We start from the raw sequence: 25,961 nt of genomic DNA on the forward strand, positions 1-25,961 counted from the left end.
AAAGGTTCTGTTTATTTCAGAGAGACCGTTCTGTTGACTCAGATCAACCCCACTGAATGGAGCAACAGCTCATCAATGATTAAACTATTATTTATGGGCAATACAGAAAAAAAAGAAATGTATCATCCTATGGTGGAGTACACAAGCAGCAAGGAAACAAGGAAAACAATATACAGTTAGGTCCATTCCATAATTATTTGAACATTATTGTTTCTTTATACACTTCGACAGTTGATTTACAAAAATCAAGTGTAGACTTTGAGCTTTACAGAGGTGTTTATCATTTCATAATTACAGCCTTTGTATTCATTTTAGGACTACCTCCATTTTAAAATATTTGGACATATGAGATATCAGGTAGCCTATATGACAACTTGAATACATGTTTAAAAAGAAAAGAAAAAGTAATAACATGACCCTCTAAAAAGTGTTTCCCTACTGGTTTTACTCAAAAGCATGGCAGTGGTCTGCATCATGCTAATCAGTGGATGTTCTGCATGTTCCTTGTATAGCATGTGTGCTGTTTGTGTATGTGGGTGGGATACTGTGATTACTACAAATTTCATGTAACCCCTCAATCTTTTTGAGATAAAGAGAGTTTTTTTTGGCAAGTGTTTTTCAGCCGTTTTGGGGGTGGGGATGGGGGGGGGGGGGTCGTTGGACAGGGATGGACAGTTTAATTAATAACCACCATCCTTTTCTCCCTGACCTTATCTGGTCACACATGCTTTAACTGAAGCCTAGACACAAGCTTGACGCATTAGAAAACGTCAGCAAATGTTGATGGGTGCTGTATAGCTCACGGCGTGGACATCTGAGAACACAAAGAACAAGAACATTCAAATAGTGGGAATCATCCAGGCAAAAGAAGGTAAGGACCTCGAGAGCATTATTTCATCATGACAAGCCCACGTGTGTGAGCTTGGTGGCTGGTGAGATGTCTGGTTGCTGTGTGGGCAGTTAGAGCAGACACAATCTGTAACATAGTAGACCGCTTTAGGATTCCTTGGGAAATTACTTTTGTTAATTAAAGTACAGTTACTGCTGCTGTTACAAGAGCTGTATCAAATATTTATTTACAAAGATAATGTTCAATTTTGGTTTTGACTTTCAATGTCAAAGAGGTATTCATTCAACAATAATCTTTGGTTTCTAATATTTTACCCAAACTATTGTAGCTAAACAAAATAACCAAAAAGATTAAAAAACACTTCTTTGGCTTGTGCATTGACCTCAATGTAATGAAACCACATTTACATTAAGATGAAGGAATGTACTGTACTTTATTTTTAACATTGCATGATTTGCTAAAATGAGAACAACAAAACCACAGTAGTGGTACTCAAAGATGCAAAAGCAGTTCTACACCACAGCAAACCACAACATTTTGTTACATTAAAAAAAAAAATGCAGTTCATTTTTCTGAATGTGCATGTGAATACTGTCTCAGCCAAATTTTCAATGAAAGAAATCAATCAATCGATCAACCAATCAAAAGAGCATTTAGCTAGTTAATTCATTATACCATACTCATACTGTACATACCATAGCCAGTAGGTAGTGTTGGGATGAAATCAGAGTAATCTGATTGGATGCTTAGGAAGTGATATGATCTTGTCACTACATAATGTGCAGATCTTGTCTTTGATCCGGTAGAACAGTGAGAAAATTATTTACCCCTATCAAATGGGCTCATGTTTTATTGATTGACTGTCTTCATTTAACCGAACATTATTTTTTTAGAATGTTGGCGCAAGACAGAGTACCCTGCGGAGAAAACCCATATAAGAATATGCAAACTCATCACACAGGAAAGCCGAGATTCAAACCCTAAAGCTCAGACCGGTATGGCAGACATGCACTAAGTCACCATGCTGCCAATAATAAACATACACTTAAGTGCCAAAGGTATTCACTCACCTGCCTTGACTCACATATGATTTTAAATGATATCCCATTCTAAATCCATATAGTTTAATATGATGTTCCTCTATCCTTTGTAGCTATAACAACTTAAACTCTTGTGGGGGCTTTCAACAAGGTTTGGGAGTGGGTTTATGGGAATTTTTCCCCATTCTTCCAGGAGCATATTTGTGAAGTCACCCACTGATGTTGGACGAGTAGGCCTGGCTCACTGTCCACTCGAAATCATCCCAAAGGTGTTCGATCGGGTTGAGGGCAGGACTCTGTGCAGGCCAGTCAAGCTCATCCATACCAAATTCTCTCCTCCATGTCTTTATGGACCTTGCTTTGTGCACTGGTACACAGACATGTAGGAACAGGAAGGGTTAATCTCCAAACTGTTTGACTGTTCAAAATTGTTTGGTATGCTGAAGCATTCAGAGTTCCTTTTTACTAAAGCTCAGGGGCTGATATTTTGGAGATTTCCACATTTGTGGGAACAGTTTGGAGATGGCCCTTTTCTGTTCCAACATGAATCTGCATCAGTGCACAAATCAAGATTCATAAAGACACCCATTAGAGAGTTTGATGTGGAAGAACTTGACAGGCCTGCACAATCTTGACCTCAACCCTGTAGAAGACGTTTGGAGGAATTAGATTGGAGACTGAGAGCAAAGGCCTTCTCGTCCAACATCAGTGTGTAACCTCACAAAAGTGCTTCTGGAAAAATGCTCATTAATTCCCATAAACACACTGCTAAACCTTGTGGAAAACTTTCCCAGAAGAGTTTAAACTGTTACAACTGCAGAGGGGGGAACGATGTCATATTAAACCATATGGATTAAGAATGGGATGTCACATAAATTCATAATTGAGTCAAGGCAGGTGAGTGAATACCTTTGGCAATATAGTGTATTTAATGCCTCTGACAGTGTCAATCAAAACTGAACTTTATTGCATTTGTAAAGGCAGAATTTATGGTACAGCTTATATGAGAATAAAAATAATGCTTGGTTCATGAGATTGTGAAGGTGTACCTAATGAAGTGTCCAGTGTAGTGTCATAATGTTTAAGAAAGAGCAACCTACAGTGAATTTGTTAAGAAACCTCCAACAATGTGCATGTAGTAGATTAAGACTGATTTCTTTTTTACCTTCATCTGCCGCCTCCATGCAGGCATCTCATCTCAGTGTGGGAGAGAACACTTGACAGGTGTGTTGATGTCCACACTCACTGACTCATACTTAATTAATTTGCAATGAATGTGTCACAGGCTGCTACAGGCAGACCCAGAAGAGTGTTGAACAGATCTTCATCACGTCACTCTTGCTACAGTGGCGAACAGACACAAACTTCTACGTGGCTCAGTTTGACATAACAACCTTCCTTCATGAATGAGTGGGTGGGCTCCAATATCAATGTGGTGGGACCGCTACAAATCCCACCCACCGATGAATTCTCCATCTCAGAAAGCTCCCATTTGTTTGGTAAGTGTAGTTGGCATGAGAGACATTCAATAATCTATAGTGAACTGAGTACACCCGTGCTAATGGCAGCCCAAATTGCCTTGCCATATGACCAGCCGTCTACTTTTGTAACCTTTGCCATTAATCCTTTCCAGCCCCCCAAAAAACACCATGTTTTTGTTATGTTTTCACCCAAAAAATAGTACTGTATTGTAAAATATAAATATAAAAACATAATAAAACAATCAAAAACAACATCAAGAAATGAAGTGGTTTCATGAAGAGTAATTCAACCGATACACACACACACACATACACACACTTACTGTAGTACAGTACATTCACGTGATGATGTGTGCCTTTAAGGGGCGTGGCCTAGTGAGTGACATCAGGAGCTGCAGTGAATCAGGTTAGCCGTTTATCACATGGTTAGTTCATTGTTAGAGACTGCGCCATGCTCCTTGCAGGTGTTTTCATTTTATATTTGTGTGTTGGACTGCCCGTCAATTTACGGCTGAAAATGTATCGGCGACTGTTGCGACGCATATTTTTTCACTCAAGCAGTGACGTATTCAAAGCTCAATCTTAAGAAAAGCAAAGCAAAGCTAATTTTTTTATATAGCACATTTCATACACAAGGTAACTCAATGTGCTTTACATGATTAAAAGCATTTTAAAACAAATAAAAAATAGCTTATAAATATTTATAAAAAAATAAATAAAAGTACAATTAAAAGAGCGTACAGTGCAAGAAATATAAATTAAAAGTGGAAATGCTCTAAAAAAGCATGAGAAAAGTGAGAATTTTTAACCTGCACTTAAAAACATGCACACTTGGGGCTTATTCCATTTGTGTGCAGCATTATAGCTAAACACTGCTTCACCATGTTTGCTTTGGACTCTGTGCTCCACTATTTGACCTGAGTCTGTCGATCTCAGAGCCCTGCTGGGTTTATTTCCCATTAGCATTTCTTTAATGTATTCAGGACCTAAACCATTTAGTGATTTAGTGATAACTCAAATTTTGTCCTACAACACAAAGCAAAAACATCGACCAAGTACCTTGCAGTGAGCTATGAATTTTTAAAACGGACATGACCAATAAACATAAAGGGTTATATTTTCCTGACTAGCGCACAGCGTGGCGTAACTCTGCAAGGAGAAGGTTAGGGCGGGTTCGTAATCTCGCAGACCCGCACAGCCGCCGTATTTAACAAAAGGGGCCAGTGGGCGTAAGCCAAGTTTATTTGCTCCCAATCAAGCAGCTTGTTTCATTCATTCCCTTTTAGTGAGTAGCAATGATGGTCTTGCATGCATGGAAAGAGCGATCCGTGTGTGACGGCATTGTCACTTGGCCGGTATGCCAAAAGACAACGTGATTAAATACAGGATGAGGTGGTGATAACCTCGGGTGACTTAAATATGTCCGTGGACCTTACGAGTCTCTCCCCACCCATTTACGATCGTTCGTTCATTCAACATTCAACATTCAATCATGTCCAATCGAAGCAGGTTATTGCATACCCTTTAATAGCGACGCAAATAGTCTTGCGCAGTGACGTCGTACTGTATATGTGGAAGAGGACTCAGTGATACGTGCGTGACTGGAACATTGAACATTAGCGGTATACCCTGATTAAATACAGAATGAGCTGTTGAAAAATCACTGGTGACTTAGATGGACTTTCCAACATCAAGATCTCACACCGCCAAACGCATCTCCGAGGGCACACTCTCGCTGCCCTGACACTGCCCAACTTGCCTTGCGCTGCCACGAATATTAAGATGTGCACCATTTGCGCAGCCTAAAAATATAGAGCCCAATGTGGCCGATATATTTTTGTTCATAATAAACATTATAAAGACACTCTTCTGCATCGCTTGACTCAAGGGGACCTATGATGGCCCTGAAGGGGGAAAATACTATAAATACTATCCATCCATCCATCCATCCATCCATTTTCTATACGGCTTATCCACACTAGGGTCGCGGGCGTGCTGGAGCCTATTCCAGCTACCTTCGGGCAAGAGGCGGGGTACACCCTGTACTTGTTGCCAGCCAATCCCAGTGCACCTAGAAGCAAACAACCATTCACACTCATATTCACACCCACGAGCAAATTAGTCTTCAATAAACCTACCACGCATGTTTTTGGGATGTGGGAGGAAACCGGAGTACCCGGAAAAAAAACACGCAGGCACAGGGAGAACATGCAAACTCCACACAGGCGAGGCAGGATTTGAACTCGGGTCCTCAGAACTGTGAGGCAGATGTGCTAACCAATCGTTCACCATGCTGCCCACTAATAAAACAGTATATTCAAAATAAATACTCTAATTTTGTAACCCTATTTTTAAATTGATGCAACATTACAGTGATCCTGATCTTTTAAAAATGTGTGATCACATTCCGTGCTTCGTACATAGGGCATATTTTAACAGGCACAAGAAACAAGCTCACTATCATCGCTGGTTGGTCATGTATTGGTCATAACCACAAACGTGCCACACAGTAGCGATCGATTATTTCCATTGCCCTGATGTGCAGATGACTTCACATACTTTCATGCTACCTGTAAAGAAGAAAGGGATTGCCTGGTTAATGAGTAGCTCGAGCAACCTTTGCGCCCCTTGGGATGTCTTGGAAATACACCAAGTTGTTCGAAGTCTGGTGCTTCTGTTCCCAGAAATAAAGTTGGCTTGAAACAGAAAATACATGGATGATGGCTCGATAATTAGCAGTACAGAAAGAAGAAGTAAACTTCAAAAGAAACAAGCGGTGTGTCGCTGTCACAGTATGTATACTCTGAATGATCTGTGTGTTCGGTATCCCAGACATGGCCGTGCTCAGAACCAAGTCTTCAAGAGGTCAGTGCTGCATTGTATGTTTCACAAAAGACCATGCTATTTTGTCCCATATCAATAATACCTGATAATATTTCAAGGCAGCGGAATTGTCAACTATTTAAAGTGTTGATACGTATTATCGTTCTTTTCTGGTCTTTTTAAAGATGTCAAGTCTCACAAACCTTCGAGAATCGAGGGTGACTATGTTGCAATATTGTTAACGTTATTGTATTAGTTTCCACAGAACAACTTGTTTGGAGAGGCGTTGCATGTCACTCCAAAGACACGGTGTGCTCTGTGCAAGTCAGTTGTAAATCATTAATGTCCTTACAGTATGTGGCGTGGATCTTTCAGACCAATGCTTAGCTGGTTCTCCAGGGAAGAGCTTGAAAGAATTTGATTAGATTCCACTACAATGTTATCACAACTTCGCGTTTATAGAGACTGTGGTGTACATGGTGGAGTGTACGTGGTTGAAGTGCTTCCAAGAACACGGTAATGGTGCTTCAGACATCAATAATGTGAAATTAACGGAATAAGAGACAAGCTATTTGTCAATTGGGTTCACTAGCATACATTAAACAAAACAAAATGTGAGTTCGAAACGCGCTGTGGAATGCAATTATATGCCACGAGAATTCTGTATTTGTTGGAAAACTGATATCCAACTATCCAATCAGCTCCACCAAAAGAAAAGGGTAAATCCACCTTCTGTAATAAGTAAAATGAAATCATTACAGGCTTTAGCAAAATGGGGAAACAAAATATTATACACATATGCACATGGTTCGAGCCACATGTAGACGAAGATGGGCCATTGCTTCAGGAGGGAAGTGAATAAACTGGGCAGACCCTGTAGAGTCGTACTTTGCCTTTAGCGTCCCATTACACTGCAACTCTATTAGCTCCATCTGAATCTGTGCAGGTGCAGTTTCCACGTCGACAGCAAATGGTTTGCGAAGCAGCTCAAAATTCCTTTTTTTGTTCTTCAAAGTCACCAAAGCGCCATACGAACTCACTGCGAAGTGCGCTCAGTTTATCAGCGAAGTGCACATTTGGGACTGACTTGATGCAACATTACTTGGCAACATGGAAAGTGAGGAAAGTTGCATTGCTGCATTTGTGTCTCCCATAAGAGCAGCTTCACTTGAAATGCCTTCACTGCATCATACATGTCAGTGATCATGCGGTCGCGTCCCTGGAGCTGAAGATTTAAGATGCTGAGATGTGTTTTCACTTCTCATCCTGCAAAACTGTGGAGTCTTTTCCTTTACTGTCCATAAACTGACAGATTTCCTTGCAGAGCTCAGAAACTCTGTTGAGCACTTTGTCCCGACTCAGCCAACGCACCTCTGTATGATAAGGAATGCCGGCAAACTCTGAATCTATTTTCCGCAAGAAAGACTGAAACTCCAGATGATTCATGTCTTCAGCTCGTATGAAGTTTACAGTTTGCGTTACAGTGCTCATTACATGTTCCATTTTAAGGACTTTTCCATACAGCGTTTCGTGGTGTATGATCCAGTGATATACTGTTAACTCACCAGTACACTTTTCATCCTGCATCTTCGCCCGAATCCTTCCCACAAGTCCACTTTTTCCCCCGCTCCATCTGTTGTCAGTCCAACAAGTTTGTCCCAGGGTAGCTTCATGTCGGTTACACTTTGACATACATTTTCAAAAACGGATTTTCCTGTTGTTGTCCCGGGCATCGATTTAATGTCCAATATTTCCTCTGTAACGCACAACCTGGAGTCCACTCCACGAATGAAGATGGCCAGCTGTGCAGTGTCCATCACGTCTGTACTTTCATCCACAGCAAGAGAGTATGCAAGAAAGTCTTTGCTTCTTTCAATCAGCTGTGTTGTTAAATCCATGGCCAGCTCACAAATGCGCTCAGTAACTCAGGTTTTCATTGGCCAACATCTGCTTTTTGTCTGGACACAAGACATCAAACACCTTCATCATACAGCTCTTCAGAAACTCTCGGTAAATGGGCGAGCTGATTTGGCTATCTCCTCCGCCACAATAAAACGTGCTTTTACTGCAGTTTCACTTTGGGATTTCGCTCAGGTGAAAAACGTCTGATGAGATGTCAGATTCTTCATTCTTCAGCGTTCAGTTTTTTTTTCAACTTATCCTCATGTTTTGTCCTATAGTGCCGTCGTAGATTCAATTCCTTAAGTACAGAAACATTAGCTCCACAAATAAAACACACGGATTTACCAGTAATGTCAATAAACATATACTCAGCCTCCCATCGGGTTTGGAAGATTCTGTCAACTTTTCTCTTCGCCATTGTTGGGGCTAACCGCCATTGTTGGGGCTAACCGCTAGCTTCAAATTGGTGCTGCGGAAAAGACGCTCGACTTGATTGGTCAGGGACTGTTTTCGGTTAGCGCCGCTGGGATTATGAGAGTAGTTTATGTTATCAGCTCTTCATATTGCCGGGCCATTAATAATTACAATATTAAAAAATCTCGCGGGCCGGATATAATTGTATGCCGGGCCGGATGTTGCCCGCGGGCCGGGAGTTTGACATATATGATCTAGACAGTGAATGGGTGAGTAGAATCCTCCAACCAGTGCCTCTGCTCCTGCAGAGCCAAAACAATGGCGAGTCACACACGTTTGCCAATGTTGTAGTTACTTTCTCCTGGACTCAGGCGACGACAGGAGAAAACGCAGGGGTGCAGCTTCTGGTTGACAGCAAATTAGAGGTGCTCATTACAGTTGTGCCAAGGTTCATGCTTCCCGACTTAACTCCTCCCTGTGCCAGCTAGCTGTAGTAATGAATATCATCCATAAACTGAGGTCCTACAAGGGGCAACACTAAATGAACAAAAACAGTCAGACACCAGTATGGGACCACGGGATCCGCTGATTTGGTGCAGTTCTCTAGGGCAGGAGTCCCCGTTTTTTGCACCACGATCCAGTTTCACATAAAGACATATTTTCACAGACCGTTGTAGCAGCAAGACGCCCACGCCCTGCGGAGAAAGCTGGAACGCCGCCTCTTCACCGGCCCGATGATGACTCAAAAAACGTTGCTGTCCGCGAGTGTCACCATTTTGTGGGAAACTTTCTTGCGCGCCACAGGCTTGGAGCTGAGCTCAACTAAACTTGGAAAGGAATGAATGAGATCATGAAGTGGTCCCAGTATGTTCACTCAAAAGACGAGGTTGTTCGTTTGAGTTGTTGATTACCGCTGCCCCCCCCCCCCCCCCCCAAAAAAAAGGAAATGTTTGGTGGTATGCAAGAGCCCACGGATACTGATACAATCAAATTGGGTGCGCATTTAATATTTTCAATGTGCATTCACAACTGCGCACAACTGATGTCCACCCGTTTATCCACAATGTGTTCATTTATTTAATAAAAACATGTTACACAGCGCGGCACGGTGGACGACTGGTTAGAGCGTCAGCCTCACAGTTCTGAGGACCCGGGTGAGTGCGAATGGTTGTTTGTTTCTATGTGCCCTGCAATTGGCTGGCAACCAGTTCAGGGTGTACCCCGCCTCCTGCCCGATGACAGCTGGGATAGGCTCCAGCACGCCCGCGACCCGAGTGAGGAGAAGCGGCTCAGAAAATGGATGGATGGATGTTGGGTTGTTTTCTCATACTGTTCTTGTCCTTCTAGATATTCTGGCAGACCAGAGCAGTCCTCTGCTACAAGACCCTGACATGTTACCATTCACCAGCTACCCGGGCATGCAGTACTCTAGCATGGAGCCAACTGTGCCCACACCGTATTACTGCAGTCAGAACTACTATCCCCAGTACAGTGGAGAGGAATGGTACTCCCACACTGAGCTGTATGAACTAAGGAAGACAACACTCGAGGTCAGCTATGACAGTGAAAGGGAGGAAGTCTCTGCAGTCATGCCTGCTGTGTGCAAGAGGGCCCGGCACATGTCACAGACTGGACGCATCAAAGGGGAGGAGCTATGTGTTGTGTGTGGAGACAAGGCGTCTGGCTACCACTATAATGCTCTCACTTGTGAGGGCTGTAAAGGTGAGAGTGCAGAATTTGTTTTTACATTATTTTGCAACCCCAAAAAAATTTTAAAACATAAAAATGCACACCATACATTATGAAGCTTATTTAGCGTTTTTATGAGGCAAAATATTAAATGTAAATACTAGATTTGATTGTTTGTGAAGATTATCCAGATCGTGTTAATCCACAAAGGTTGAATTGAGGCAACTGGACTTTTCTTGTTTGTTGAATATGTTTCACCTTTAATCCAAAAGGCTTTATCAGGGTTTTTTTTTTTGTTTTTGTTTTTTTATTTTAAGTGAAGAGTCTTGCTCTTTGTGTCTGTGGTGGATGAATAGGAGTGTTGTTGTTGGTTTTTTTTGTCCTGTTCGGTTCTTAGGTTAAGCAGAATGGAGGATCTGTATGCCTTTTATGCCGGAACAGTTTTACTGTATCACAGTGGAGTTTTGAAGCTGCCGCTGTGGTTTCTTAGTATTATAATTGATATTTATTGAGAATCAGAGTCAAGCCAGGCAACAACAACAATAACAACAACAGCAACAACCTTGTTGTGACAAACACCAGGGGACACACCACATATTTTATTCTATATTTATATATTTTGTCTATATGTGCCTTTTAATGCAATGTGACTCTCTAAATATACAGTAATTATCGTCTGTTTCATCTGACATACACAATATCGACAAAACTCTTGGGACATGCCTCTATAAATCAATCAGTTTAATTAATAAAGGGTTTGGTTAGGCCAAGGCTTTATTTTTTGAGACAACTTTTGAATAGGACTATAGATTATTTTACAGTGATAGTTCAGTCCTAAATTAAGAGGTTGACAGTTTACAATGGAATGTGCATGCTAAACCCAAAATAAGTGACTTTTTAAATTAAGATTTGATCTTTCGTATTTTTGTGACAAATCATTGGCTTTGACTCCTGACTATTAAGAAGGCGGATCAATACGAGTGTAAAGGTAATTCCACACTGTGAAATTAAACAATGCTAGGAGTGCAGTCTCACCATTTAACTAAGAAACAGTTCAGGTAAACCTCCTCCGTTCTCTGTGGTGCTGGGTTCCTTCTCAACTTTCTGCAGCACAATACATGAGAAACATGAGCTCTGTTGTATTAATGCCTGCTATTGTGCGGAATCATCTGTGTCAGAATGTCCAATAACTGTTCCAAAGTCCTTCTCCGTGCATGTGCGTGCATGTGTGCGTGAGTGTGTGTGTCTGTGCATGTGTGCGTGTGCGTCTGTGTGTGTTTTTAGAACTCATCCCTGGCATCGGGTCGAAACCGCCTATGTCCAAATTTGGTCAATTTCAAATGTTTTCACAAATAAATACTAACAGTCAGTCCTCAGGTGGTATTTTTATTTTTATTTATTGATACAAATTAGGCGGCACGGCACAAATTATTGATGAATATAAAGTGTTGAAAATGGCTTGCTCTCTTTGATGATGCAATGTTAAGGGCTCAGCAAACATGCCGTTTTCTGGGGAATTCCTGAAAAGTGATGGTTTTGAAGATGGGAGGTTTCCGCCCGACGCCAGCGTTATGTAAAAGTAGTAATAACAATAATTTTCTAAACATGGGTTTGAACATTGTACTTGAATAAGTCCACTTGTATTATTGAGATGGTATTAAGAGGTATTAATTCGAAAATAATGAACAGTTTCAATAGTGTTTTTAGTTTGCACTGGTTTGGAATTCCGCAACCCTAACCAAGATAAGCAGTATTGAGGATGGATGGATGGATGGTTTGGAATTGTACTGGATCATACCGAGAGGTTTTTCTAACATTCAACAGACAACACATTCAGAACTCTCAGTATGATGCAATGTAGGTGTACAATTTGGAGTGTGCTTATTTGTGATGATTTTGTATGATATTTCAAAAAGCAATGTGAATGTGAGTGCGAATGGTTGTTTGTTTATACGTGCCCTGTGATTGGCTGGCGACCATTTCAGGCTGTACCCTGCCTCTTGCCCAGAGTCAGCTGGGATGGGCTCCAGCACGCCTGTGACCCCAGTGAGGATAAGCGGTACGGAAGATGAATGAATGAATTCCCCTTCTTGAAATCATAAAGGAAAACCTTGCACTTTGTGCACATCACATATCATTTAGTGGTGCAGCCAGATCTGCGACACCTTGATGCATGTGTTTCATCCACCATCTCTGGAAGATGGATGGCGCGCTCCACAGTGTCTCAGACCTGCATTTGGCTGCCGTTTCCACTTTCGGCGTGGGGGAGTCTAGTCATCTTCGCTGTCACTTGCGGTTCCTGCTTGGCCTCGAGTAATTAACTCTTCACCAAGGAGCAGTTTGAAATCAAGGAACTTCAGTGGTTTCTTCCAGAGAAACTGGCAGTCACTCTTATACCGAAGCCATGAGTTGGTGATTGCCAAGTCAAAAAAAGTGGAAAACTGCACGCACTGTCTATTTCCTAATGCGAGAGGACATCCTGTAGAAATTCAACATTCAGTTGCCCAAGTCCACACCACCCATGTTGGTGTTGTACTCAGCGATTGCAAGTGGCCTTGACACCTGGACAAGCCTTTTTTTCTTTCTTGGACCATCTTCTGTATGCATTCTGAGGTTCAATGCCAAGGACAGAAGATGCCATGACCACTGGCTTGTTGTCCAACCACTTTATGACAGCAAGTTCAGGAGAGCTTCGTCTGACTACCATCTCCGATGCTCCTCTCTCTTTCTTTTTGAAGTGCTTATCCCATATAATATTGCACTCCTTTGTAACCCTGTTATTCATGAGGCCTCCAGTCCCAGTCAGCCCTTTTTTCATCGGGGTGTCAAGGAAGTTGATCGTTTTAAAGAACCTGTCAAAAAACAGGTGGGTTCCTTGTCCAATGCCCTTTCCTCGTCTATCTCTGAAGGTATGTCCAAGATACACCAGTTGGTGCAGCCAAGACAAACACCTTCAATCCAGTTGGATTTGGTTTTCCTATTACATCATGGCGTACTGGGCATCTACCAGTAAATGGAACCACTTTTCTTGTCAATGCAGGGCATTGATGATCTTAATAGAATTTCTCAGCTTGTAAACACGATTTCTCATAATTGATTCTGCCACAATTTGAACTCTGGTATTTGAGGCCCAATTCGTATGAATGTTTGAATATCCTAGACAGCCTATGTAAATAGAATTCCCAAAGAATGTCTTCAGTTCTTCTGGAGTGGTATTTAGGGTTGCTCCTGAAAAAAGGACTTCACGCTGATTTGTGCACAGGGCCATTCCTTCAAACATGGAGTCATCAATGTTTTGCTTAAAATAATCCATTGGGGTCCAATTTTGGCACATCATGGCATCATTGCTCTGAATAATGGGAGGATCATCGAGTCGGAATTTGAATCTTAATAAAAGTGACACAGAGATAAAAACAAAGTTAAAATTGGTCTCAATTGTTGGAGAAAATAATTGATTTAATTTTTAATCCAAACCCAAGGTGTACTTTGTATTCTTGCTCCATAGTAGATGCCGACTGGACTTAGATGTGGACTCTTGTGCTTGATTCGAGTCCTCTGCATCTGCTAGCCCTGCCTGAATTTGATCCTCGGAGCTTCCTGAATCATCTTGCTCAATTTCTGCCTCAAACAATGCATCTTCATCAGATAACTAAATATCTGAGTTTCCATCAACAATTTGCAGGAAATTTCTCTCTGCTTCTGAGAATGACTCCCTTTCTTGTTATTTGGGGGGGACAGAAAATGGAGGAAATAAATACAAATGTCCATTAAGGAGCACATTTTTACACACTTACATACTAGGCTCAAATACAGTTAAAATAATTCAGACAGCATTTTAATGTGTTCTTATGAGACTTGTAGAAAATGTGCCAACAACATTTCAAGACAAAATTTGCTCAATGAAAAGTATTATACACTTACTTTTCCTCTTCCCATAAAATGTGCTTGCACTGACAGAAGCCATTTTCCTTTATGATGTAAGCAAAGGTAACAAAGCCCCACCCACCACTTCACATTTGGTATCATTGAAAAGCCCTAAATGTCCTGTGTAGAAAACAAAATGAGTTAATTCACTTGTATGTAGTGGGTGGGAGATATTTAGGTTTAGAAATGTCCTCCACAAGAGGACATATTTGAAGTACTGGTCGTCAGGAGGCACTATATAGTGATTAGGGAGTGATTTCAGACACAGCCCTTGTCTACCAGCTAGTCATCTTAGCTGCTCATTGGTGGTAGCTATCATCAATTATCTGCCATGATGTGTTGAATGAATCTTGCAGAACTTTATCGAGTTCATCTGCCACGGTTCCAGTCTGCCATGAACATTCGCGCAGCTTCTCCTCATGGGAGGCGTCGTCCCGTGGAGATTCTTGTCTCAGCGGAGTCGGCTCCATTATACGTTACGTATTATACATTAGGGTATACAGCGGGCACTGTACAACTGCGCATGCGCAGTAAATCAAACGCACCGCAAGTTAATAAGGACGTGGCCGTATTCATTCCAGCTCATGTCAGAATCAGATATGCGTGTTCATTCGCTTCCAATCGATATTCGATATTCTTTTTTTTCATTGGAAAACACATTCTTCCTAGCCTGACTAAACACTGCCCGTTACTTTGTTGGAATACTTAGGAATAATTCTTGGAAATGTGAAATTTTAACCCCAGAAAAATGTTACTTAAATAACTTTTCATAATAATTATTATTATGATAATAATGAGTTTAAGAACTGAAATTCTTATATAATAATAGTATGTCAGTATAATGTATTTTACCTTTGTTATCTTTAATGATAGTCACTGATGGTGTAGTGGCACACTCGCCTGACTTTGGTGCAGGCAGCGTGAGTTCAGTTCCCACTCAGTGACGGTGTGAATGGGAGTGCGAATGGTTGTCCGTGTCTATATGTGCCCTGTGACTGACTGGCGACCAGTTCAGGGTGTAGTCCGCCTTTTGCCCGAAGTCAGCTGGGATAGGCTCCAGCGTCCTGCGACCCTAACCAGGATAAGTGGTGTTGAAAATGGATGGATGGATGTCTTTAATGATTTTTCCTATAATGGTTTCTTTTCTTTACTGAGTACCTGAAATCACATCTGCCATACAGCCAGGTGTATAGCATCATTTTGACTTAATACACATTACATTTAACAATTAAGCTGTGTCATAGTTCATGCCTTCATAATGTAACTTTTTTGCTTTTGTCCACCATGTGAAGGTTTCTTCAGACGGAGCATAACAAAGAATGCTGTGTACAAGTGCAAAAGCGGAGGAAACTGTGAGATGGACATGTATATGCGCAGGAAATGCCAGGAATGTCGACTCAGGAAGTGCAAGGAGATGGGCATGTTGGCAGAGTGTGAGTGTCCAATGTTTGAATGAAATGAAATTGGGATGTTGTGTTAAACATAAATAAAAACAAAATTCAATGATTTGCAAATCATGTTCAACCTATATTTAATTGAATACACTACAAAGACAAGATATTTAATGTTCAAACAGATAAACTTTATTGTTTTTAGCAAATAATCATTAACTTAGAATTTTATGGCTGCAACACATTCCAAAAAAGCTGGGACAGGTGGCAAAAAAGACTGAGAAAGTTGAGGAATGCTCATCAAACACCTGTTTGGAACATCGCAAAGGTGAACAAGTTAATTAGGAAAAGGTGGGTGCCATGATTGGGTATAAAAGGAGCTTCCCTGAATTGCTCAGTCATTCACAAGCAAAGATGGGGCGAGGTTCACCTCTTTGTGAACAACTGCGTGAGAAAATAGTCGAACAGTTTAAGGACAATGTTCCTCAACATACAATTGCAAGGAATTTAGGGATTTCATCATCTACGGTCCATAATATCCTTGAAAGGTTCAGAGAATCTGGAAAAATCACTGGATGTAAGCGGCAAGGCCGAAAACCAACATTGTTTGCCCGTGACCTTCGATCACTCAGGTGGCACTGCATCAAAAACCGACATCAATGTGTAAAGGATATCACCACATGGGCTCAGGAACACTTCAGAAAAAAAACAATGTCAGTAAATACAGTTCGGCGCTACATCCGTAAGTGCAACTTAAAACTCTACTATGCAAAGCAAAAGCCGTTTAGCAACAACACCCAGAAACGCCGCCGGCTTCTCTGGGCCCGAGCTCATCTAAGATGGACTGATGCAAAATGGAAAAGTGTTCTGTGGTCCGACGAGTGCACATTTCAAATTGTTTTTGGAAATTGTGGACGTCGTGTCCTCCGGGCCAAAGAGGATATATATATATAATAAAATATATAATATTAGAAAAAAAAATTATTTTTTAATTTCACTGAAATCTGACTTTTTCCGTGGATTAAACTTTGACTTTAATAGCATAATATTATGACTTCATTTTGAAACTTTGCTCTCATCAGACTTTTTTTTTTAGGTATCATCGTGCAAACTCTAGAACTGTCATTACAATAGACAGTTACTCTAAATGTTGTGACACCTTCTAATTTAAGATGACCTTATTAATTAAACAGGGTCTTTGAATGTCACACGCCACATGGCAGACGTGCGGTGTAAGAGTACGTTGTCATGCAGCTAAAGAAGGCACACTCAGTTCGCGCCATACACTTTTTCATTTGACTGCTCCAAATTTATTGCCCAGAAATCTTTTTCATATAAATATTTACTGTGTGGAATTGTGACTTTTTCTGCAGCGCAGCACAGCTTACTGACTAACCATCTGTACAAATAAGCTACAAGCAAAGCAAACATGAATATGTAAATTAGAGAAGTACTTCATATTTCTTACTGAATCTATCATGTGCTGTCAGTTGAATATAATAAGAAGACATAAGAGCTTCCTGTTGGTCATGACTAGAGAAATGAAGTTGTGATGACTATTGCACAGTGGCAGGTCTAAACAAACAAAAGAAAACAAAGGAGACTTGTTTATTGTGTACCAAATATCTGCAACTATTGGCCTCCGCTGTAATATTGTAGGTTCCGTACCTCCACGAATTGCTGTGGGCATCATCCACTTAAACAAATATTTCACCTCAAATATATGCTTTCTGTTAAATACCAGGTTGTTGTAAATGCCTTGACAATGACGATGTTTCAGTTCAATACACTACTTTGGTTAGCATTTTTACCTTGGATGTGCAGGTAAGAGGCTGAAAGCTTTTTGCGCTATATGTAAATAGTTTGAATTCACAGCTGCAGGAAAATTAAATATATATAAATAACATAAACATACATCGACATGGTCTGACAGCCTTGCAACACGTTTAACAGAGGTTAATAGCGGGAAAGCTTGTTTGCTTTGATCATATTTCAGGTAGGTGTTTTTGTATGTGATGGTGTGGAATCATTAGTAGAGAACAATTAGTTCAGCCGCTAACTGCACTGCATTATTGATAGTACACAAGAATAAAAGGACATAAATAGAAACGGTTAATGTTACGCAGTTCCACATTCCATTCTCTTTGAAACTAGGAAGAAACCATTTTCCATAGCCCATTGAACTGACAGCAGTGTGTCAAGCAGTGTGTCAGTGTGTTCCCAAAATAAAGGCCTCATCTCAAATAGATGCTACCAACAAATGCCTCGTACTCTGTAGTTCAGGGAATAAATGCATCTTGGCCAGTATTTGAGGATATACTGTATGTAATGTAATATTTTGCCTCCCTCATGGGACTAGAAGCTCGTGAGTGGTTCTCCGGGACTGGAAACGGGATTGAAAACTGTATCTGAGTGAAGAGAGGGAATCATTACACATAAGTAATAATTGAGCTTAGCTCCAGCTGTGCAATGTCCCTATACGATAACTGCCGCATGAATAAAGCATGAATTGAAAAAGAAAAAAAAGTGAAGATTAGTATTTTTGCTTGTCTGTGGGACAATATTGTGCAAATCGTCCATATGCGCAACGAGCAGTGTGCGCTCCGATAAGAACGAGGCAGTCCATGGCAATGAATACCTTCAATACAGTATGTGTTCATAATAAAAACTGATTTAAAATAAATTGTTTCATATCGTAAAATCTACTTGATTTTTGGCCTTGTAGACAAAAATGAAAATGAAAGCTTCCTTTACCATTGGTTGCAGGCCTGCTTACAGAGATCCAGTGCAAATCTAAACGGCTGCGGAAAAACACCAAGGCCTCCCCGGGACAGTCGACTGGAGATGAGACAGAGGTGGCAGACAGCAAACAAGTCACATCAACCACAAAACTGTCAAAGGTACCGGTATTTTACACATGCAAAACAATAACACATATTTTCACGTCTTTATTCATCCACCCATCCGTTTTCTGAGCCGCTTCTCCTCACTTGGGTCGCGGGCGTGCTGGAGCCTATCCCAGCTATCATTGGGCAGGAGGCTGGGTACACCCCGAACTGGTTGACAGCCAATCGCAGGGCACATACAAACAAACAACCACCTACGGGCAATTTAGAGTTGTCAATTGAGTCAATAGAGTTGAAATGGGAGTACCCGGAGAAAACCCACGCAGGCACGGGGAGAACATGCAAACTCCACACAGGTCGGGGATTGAAGACGCTCTAACCAGTCGGCCACCATGCCGCCCGTCTTTATTCAGTTCTGTATATTTTGTACATTGTCTCACTGTCATTGTACAAATGTATTATAACGTAAAGTATAAACACCAATTATTTATTTGTGCATGTCACTTTTTGTAGCTCTGCAAAAGAGTCATGGAACCATTTGCAATTGCACTACTAATTCATAGTTTCTCTCTCTCTCTCTCCCTCTCCCTCTCTCTCTCTTGGTTTCTAGGAAAAAATTACTGAAGAGCAGCAGGCGCTCATGAAGGCTATTGTAAATGCGTACAACAAACATCAAATTCCTCAAGAAGTGACCATAAAACTGGTATAGTGTAGTACTACTTTCTCTGTTACGAAACAAAAATGCACTTAAAATGGATGTGTTGTTAAAGGATTGGATACAATGATCCCTTTTTAGTTGATTTTAATCTCATCACTACTTATTATTGTTTTACCATACTAGCTACAAGAGGAGTACAGTGCTGAGGAAAACTTCCTCCTTTTGACAGAAATGGCAACAAGTCAAGTCCAAGTTCTGGTGGAGTTTACAAAAAATATCCCAGGTTTTGTTCCCCCCTTTTGAAAACCTGCGGCAATATCTCTATTTATAATGCTAAGACATTAGAGAAAGATGAATGGTATTATTTCCACCATATGTCTCACAGGCTTTGTGACCCTGGATCATGAGGATCAGATTGCGCTGCTTAAAGGCTCAGCAGTAGAAGCCATGTTTCTGCGCTCGGCTCAGGTTTTTAGCCGAAAGATGCCCGTTGGACACACCGAAGTCTTGGAGGAGAGGATACGTAAGAGTGGTGAGTCCACACAAGTACTATCGTAGACTTAATACTTTTTCATATGACTTGCTTCCTGGAGTTTATAGGGGAACAAATATTCAAACTGACCTAAATGGACAAAGAATGACCTTTACAAATGTTATCCTTCATCAAGTGCTTGATGCATCATTTTGTTATTTGTGGCCGGTGGAGTCCGGTCCTCCGTGTATAATTCATCAGCTGAGACGTACATCTTGGTGATCTGTTGATCTCTGGGCAGGTTTAGGTTACACTGGGAAACATACTCTTATAGGGTTTTGTTTCGGTTAGTTAGTTGTGTGCGTGTGTATGTGTGTGTGTGTGTGTGTGTGTGTGTGTGTGTGTGTGTGTGTTTCTGGCTGGCCGAATGCTGGCAGTTAAAGCGCCGCAATCAAGAGTGAAATATTTGTTCAAATTGTCTGTTTTAGAGCGGCACGGTGAGCGACTGGTTAGAGCGTCTGCCTCACAGTTCTGAGGGCTGGGGTTCAATCCCCGGCCTGTGTGGAGTTTGCATGTTCTCCCCGTGACTGCGTGGGTTTTCTCCGGGCACTCCGGTTTCCTCCCACATCCCAAAAACATGCATGGTAGGTTAATTGAAGTCTCTAAATTGCCCCTAGGTGTGAATGTGAGTGCGGATGGTTGTTTGTTTATGTGTGCCCTGCGATTGGCTGGCAACCAGTTCAGGGTGTACCCCGCCTCCTGCCGGATGATAGCTTGGATAGGCTCCAGCACTGCCGCGATCCTTGTGAGGATAAGCGACTCAGAAAATGGATGGATGTCTGTTTTAGAGTGCGGGGAAATATCCAAGTAAAAACATTTTTCTCTGCTTTGCATATACTGTAGATGACATGTCAAACCCCCTTTTACACAGCCCTAAAAAAGTCTTTTGAATACCCTTTGTCAGTGTAGTTAGGGGTTTGAAATTGGATTTATGTACACTTAGATGCCAGTTTGTCATTCAAACAGCCAAGTTGGCATGGTGTAACTACTTTTTGTACACAATGAAAGGTATTACGCCATGCCCACTTGGCTGTTTGAATGACAAACTGGCATCTGACTGCATTGTGACCCTGGACAAAAAGTCTACAGGAATAGGAAGTCAGACAGACGCACACTAAGAAAATGACATGGAGACAATTTAATATTTACCCAATAATTTTGTTGTTGACTCATTACTCTTTACTAAATATAACCTTCCTGTGTGGAGTTTGCATATTCTCCCTGTGCTTGTGTGGATTTTCTTGAAGTAGTACTCTGGCTTTTCCCACAGATTCCAAAAAACATGCATGTTATATTAATTGGAGGCTCTAAAAACCTTCAAAGGTGTGAATGTGAGTGTGAATGGTTATTTCTCAATATGTGCCCTGTGTTTGTTTGGCAACCAGTCAATGGTGTGCCCCACCTCTTGCCCCAAGCTTTACATTTATGTGAGATGTCAAGTTGGACAGTTAACAGAGAGTGATAGCAGCAGTATGTCACTGGCTCTCTCTGCACTGCTAAGCTGTGATTGGTGGAGACATTCACACATAAAGGCCAGTGGAGGAAAGTAAGGAAGCAATGCTATCTGAAGAGACCATTGTTCCTTATCCAAACATCAAGACTGCTATTGTCCACATTTGTCTGTCTCTTGGGCCACAGTGACATTTCTGAATGCATGATGATGAGTCCAAGCAGACAGACATCCTATTTTGATCCACTTCTAATGTGGGAAACACCAACATTGGAAATAAAGCTATATTTACAAGCAATAACATTCATTGTGACGTTGTCTTTCAGGCATTTCAAAAGAGTTCATCACACCAATGTTTAACTTTTACAAAAGCATTGGTGAACTCCACATGTTGCAGGAGGAGCAGGCCCTCCTGACCGCCATAACCATCCTGACACCAGGTGAGCGGCCATCAGCTGATCCACAAGCAGTTACCTTTCTTGTGTCACAAACGTTGAAAAATCAAGTGTCTCACTAAACAATAAAACCCACTGTAGATCGCCCTTACGTAAAGGATCAACATGCTGTAGAGAACCTCCAGGAACCCATGCTGGACGTGCTAAGGAAGCTGTGCATTTTGCAGCATCCGCAGGAGCCTCAGTACTTTGCACGTTTGCTGGGCCGGCTGACCGAGCTGAGAACACTCAACCACTATCATGCGGAAATGCTTACGTCGTGGAGGATGAACGATCACAAATTCACACCGCTACTCTGTGAGATCTGGGATGTGCAGTGAAAGACTTCGTGGGATGTAACATGGACATTTTCAACTTGAAAGATAGTCAAGGTCCACAGTGTGTAAATGGTGTTTATCAACTGGTATATGTTCAAATAAACTCTTGTACAATTATTTTGTATGCTAGTACCTGATTACTTTCAGCAACAACGTGGGGACATGACAGTGCATATTATTTGTCTTTCTTCATAAGTGGAACCGCATATAATTTAACCATCCATTGTCTATAGCTCTTGTCCTCAATTAGGCTGAGCCGAAGCCTATCCCACTTTATTTTGGACGAGAGGTGGGGCACGCCCTGAACTGGTTGCCAGACAATCGTTTCAAACGCACATTGACAAACAACCATTCAGACTCACCTTCACACCTATGTACAATTTAGTCTTCAAGTAACATAGCATGTAGGTTTTCTTTTGGGAATGTTGGAGGATGCCAGAGTACCCAGCAAAAATCCACACGCGAAGAGAGCATGCAAACTCTACACAGAGCTGAGATTCTAACCCACAACCTTAGAACTGTGGAGCAGACGTGCTGTATCACACGCTCATCGTGCTGCGCATTGAACCAGTTTCATAATTAAAGAATTGCTGTTAGCGTTTTTTTGTTTTGTTTGTTTGTTTGTTTTTGTAACGAATATTAAATGTGCAGTATTTTGGAATCACGACTGTCTCTTTCTATTTATTACAATTCAAAGTAGTTATAATGATGAGCCATGTGTTTTTTCTTTCACAGTGGAATAGCAGCAGAACAATATTGCTAATATTTCATGTATTAGCAGATGACATGTTTCTTATTACTTACTGCATGTAGAAATTACATAGCATCTTAAAATCCAATAGTTTACTGTTTATACATTCAATCCAGCTCTATATACTATACCATATTGCATTGTCAAGAAATGATAAGTGTGAATTAACTCGTTGATTTCAAATATATTTAATTTTGTATTAAATACACAAAACCTAAACATATCACTATTAACATAAATATAATATAAACGTCCCAAGTTCTCCAACCCACAAGATCACTATACAAAATTTACACCATTGGCCTCATGCCCTTAAACCGTTTTACCTAAAACCTCTGATTACATGCAATATAATTCAAATTGTGTCTCATGTACATGGTATTTGAGGAAGAGAGATATTGAGATGGTGAATTGCAACTTCCGAATAAATTGTGTCACAGCACCCCCACGTGGAAATATATGCTAATGAATGTCCCACTGGAATCTTTAGTCAATTCACAGACATACTGCATAGATAGCCATGGCAAATAAAAAAGAAAATAGTAAAACGCTTTTGTTAAACTACTTTTACACAGATTTTCAGAAAATGAAAAATAAACAGCAATACTGGCATTTATTAAATTCTGTTCTTATTTGTGGCTGTGTGTATGTGCGTTGGCTTCAGGATACACCAAGAAGCCTGAGAAAGTGGTGTACCTCCCTTGGTTGCTGTACACAGCATAGCGATTATCGTGCTGACTGTAGAGCCACACAGTGTCACCCCGGCGAAGAGACAGCATCAAGCTCTGACTCTGCATCTCCCGTCTCTTGGACGCGTCCTCGTCAAACACCATGGCCTGCACCACACCCTCACCAGTCATCAGCTTCACAGAAACAGCCTTACGAGGGTGTTTCCCCACCGTGAATGCAAAATAGTAGGCCCCTGGGAAGCGGCATGTGAACCTGCCGGAGGATTTGTTAAAATGCCCTCCAATGTTGACCAATTCTACATCGAAGGTCAGAGGTGATTTGTGCTGCGGCTCGCGACTCCGACCTATGAAAGTGGACGTCCGTGCCACAGAAAAGGCCGATCGGGGCTGCTCTGGTGGCTCATGTCTGACCCAGGATTCAGCCTGAGGGGGACAGTTTGGGTGAGGAGTCAGGTGGTTGCTGATGTATCTGCTTGAAGAGATGTCAGGATAGACGAGGTAACCAGAGAAGGTGATGTAAGGGCCGGCATTGCTATATAAAGCATACTGAGAACTCTGCTGCAACAGCAACCACACTGTGTCCATTTCCTCCAATGCGATCATTATGCTTTGGCTTTCAACTTTCCTGCCCTTTTTGCGGTCGTCATCATACGCCATGGCTTGCACCTCCCGCCCGTTCTTCACCAAAATTACAGACAGTATTTTCTTTGGAAATTTCCCCATTGAGAATGACAAGTAGTACACTCCTGGGACACGGCAACGAAAGTAACCAGTGTCTGGATTGAAATCCCTTCCAATGTTGACCGAAAGCTTGTTAAAAGTCACAACACTCTGCTTGCCCCCTACTATGCTACTGGTTCGTATTGCAGAGAAAGCCGAGCGGAGACCTGTTGTCACTGGAGGGGCATGCAGGGGTGAGACTGGGCCAGAACAGGTGATCATGATCAGGAAAGCTGCAAGGTAATATTGTGGGCCCCATTCAGCTGAAAAAGAATAGGACAAAGAAACAGAGTGCAGGTGAAAGAAATGTTCCACATGTGGTGGAGTTGTAGTCTGCTTTTGAACAACGACTTAGCTCCAATGCATTGAGACCTATTCGTCAATTTGGATTTAGAACATTGTAACTTGATGTCAAGCATAAGAAATTGTACTGCTAGCTGATTGAACCGGTGTGAGCAGTAGCCCCTCCATAATGTGGCTGATACTGTCTTTTCTTTCTGTGAACACATGGGACTCAATTAAGTTCTGCTTCATCTGCTCCTGTGTGAGGTGAACAATGGACATTTTTAGAAGAGTTTGGTGAGGTGGGGTGGAATGGAATGACTGTTAAGTACAACAAATCAAACATTTTTTTAGCAGAACATGTTCATTTACTCATTGGATTATACTGTATGTATTTGTATCATAAACATTCATTATTTCTCACCAAAGATACATATTCATAATTGGTTGAGTCACAATCTTTTTTTTTTTTTAAATCAAATGGTGCAAATTTTGACAAAGGATCAAATGCTCTCTGAAGGTCAGCAAAATCATGATTATTACATGGCAAAAGTCGAAACTTTTTTGCCCTTTGTCGCCACCTAATAGAAGTATAATTGTAGGATTGGACGTTTGACTCGGCTTTTCTATGTTGTTTCCTTTAAAATATATATTTTTAAAAAGTCAAATAATAGATACTTTGTCCAACACTGAGGGTGAACAGGAGTAATATAAGGCTTTGACAATGACTAGGTGAGCTGGTTAAAATAAAATAAAAAACCTTCACTAGCATTCAAATAACAGGCTTTATGTCTAATAAAATAAAATAAGAAAGAAAAAGAAACTAATACCATGGAAAAAGCTCAACCAACTAACATTTTCTTGATGTTAGACTGAACATACTCTATAATGAACTGAGATTGGCATTCACTTATGTATGTTCTAATATTGCCACAAAAATTAAGACTCATTGTCGTCCTATGGAAAAAACTACAGCTCAACAGTCTGTATCTCAAATGAGATAGAATTTTGCAGATCTGTGTGAGTACAATCCATCTGACATGCTAGGTTAAATGTCAGGCAAAAGTCTTCATAGAAATATAAAACTCACCTGTTGAGCAATGCACCCATTGAATTCCGAACATCTTCCTATTTAAAAAACAAAACAAAACAAAGTTCCAGTGAGGTGGTCGCTGGTCAACTGCTGATGTCCCAATAACTTCTCATACCAGCCCTGAAGCGCAAAGCTTTTGTCTGCATGCATATGTCAAGAGGAGGAGCACTGCACAATCCTCCAATCTTTAGCCTGCAGAGCAAAAACAAAAAAAAAGGTCAAATTGAAGGACTGTCTTACATCCCCCTCTATGCCTGTTGAGTCTAATTCACCCTTTGTTTTGTCTAAAGCAACTGATGGAGCCAACGCATAGACACACTTGCTTTCATGCTAAGTCAGGAAATGAGAAATGCAGCAATATTTTAAAAAGAATGCACTGTTTTGTGGCATTGCAGAGGTTTAGAACTTTATCCAAACTATTCTGTTAATAACCTGTGCCAATGTGAATTTGTATGGTTGTAATATATCGCACTGGGTAGTTGCGGGGCTTTTCCACGAGGTGCTTTAAAGTGGCCACCTCAGCATGAAGCCTCCATCCACATGCTGGCTGTCACATCTGACATATTTTTCCCCTCGCTCTTTTGCCTTCATTCCGTGCACACTTATGGCTGACAGCAAGGCACTCTAAATCAGCCACATCACCCTGTAGCCCCT

General features: G+C 41.2%; 2 protein-coding genes across 5 annotated transcripts; one reads left to right on the plus strand and one right to left on the minus strand.

Moving 5' to 3' along the window:
- The first annotated feature begins 708 nt into the window (after positions 1-708).
- nr1h4 (nuclear receptor subfamily 1, group H, member 4) lies at positions 709-21,889 on the plus strand. 4 transcript variants are annotated; one of them, XM_061773710.1, is made up of 10 exons: positions 709-871; positions 3,176-3,389; positions 9,858-10,232; positions 15,416-15,556; positions 18,281-18,414; positions 18,971-19,063; positions 19,202-19,301; positions 19,404-19,550; positions 21,327-21,440; positions 21,537-21,889. In XM_061773710.1, exons 2-10 carry the CDS (start codon positions 3,293-3,295, stop codon positions 21,773-21,775), a joined length of 1,440 nt encoding a protein of 479 aa, XP_061629694.1. In that variant the 5' UTR covers positions 709-871; positions 3,176-3,292; the 3' UTR covers positions 21,776-21,889. The 4 variants fall into 4 exon arrangements, with proteins under 4 accessions (XP_061629694.1, XP_061629695.1, XP_061629697.1 ...); XM_061773711.1 differs by lacking the exon at positions 709-871 and adding an exon at positions 3,098-3,114; XM_061773713.1 differs by lacking the exons at positions 709-871; positions 3,176-3,389 and adding an exon at positions 5,992-6,236.
- Positions 21,890-22,041: 152 nt separating this feature from the next.
- On the minus strand, positions 22,042-25,447 carry c1qtnf13 (C1q and TNF related 13). The gene is made up of 2 exons (XM_061773714.1): positions 25,305-25,447; positions 22,042-24,195 (listed from the first exon to the last, which is right to left on the minus strand). The coding sequence occupies exons 1-2, from the start codon at positions 25,336-25,338 to the stop codon at positions 23,153-23,155; spliced, it is 1,077 nt and encodes a 358-aa protein (XP_061629698.1). The 5' UTR covers positions 25,339-25,447; the 3' UTR covers positions 22,042-23,152.
- Between the last annotated feature and the right edge of the window lie 514 nt (positions 25,448-25,961).

The sequence above is a fragment of the Phyllopteryx taeniolatus genome, chromosome 5 (assembly GCF_024500385.1).
Source record: "Phyllopteryx taeniolatus isolate TA_2022b chromosome 5, UOR_Ptae_1.2, whole genome shotgun sequence".
Taxonomy (NCBI): domain Eukaryota; kingdom Metazoa; phylum Chordata; class Actinopteri; order Syngnathiformes; family Syngnathidae; genus Phyllopteryx; species Phyllopteryx taeniolatus.

Coding starts and splice junctions, on each gene's coding strand:
- nr1h4 (XM_061773709.1), top strand. CDS start 9,746: ATGACAGCTGGGATAGGCTCCAGCACGCCCGCGACCCGAGTGAGGAGA. Junction 15,557..18,280: donor GATGGGCATGTTGGCAGAGT/GTGAGTGTCCAA, acceptor CATTGGTTGCAG/GCCTGCTTACAGAGATCCAG. Junction 21,441..21,536: donor CATAACCATCCTGACACCAG/GTGAGCGGCCAT, acceptor AACCCACTGTAG/ATCGCCCTTACGTAAAGGAT.
- c1qtnf13 (XM_061773714.1), bottom strand. CDS start 25,338: ATGTTCGGAATTCAATGGGTGCATTGCTCAACAG. Junction 24,196..25,304: donor ATGGGTGCATTGCTCAACAG/GTGAGTTTTATA, acceptor ATTCTTTTTCAG/CTGAATGGGGCCCACAATAT.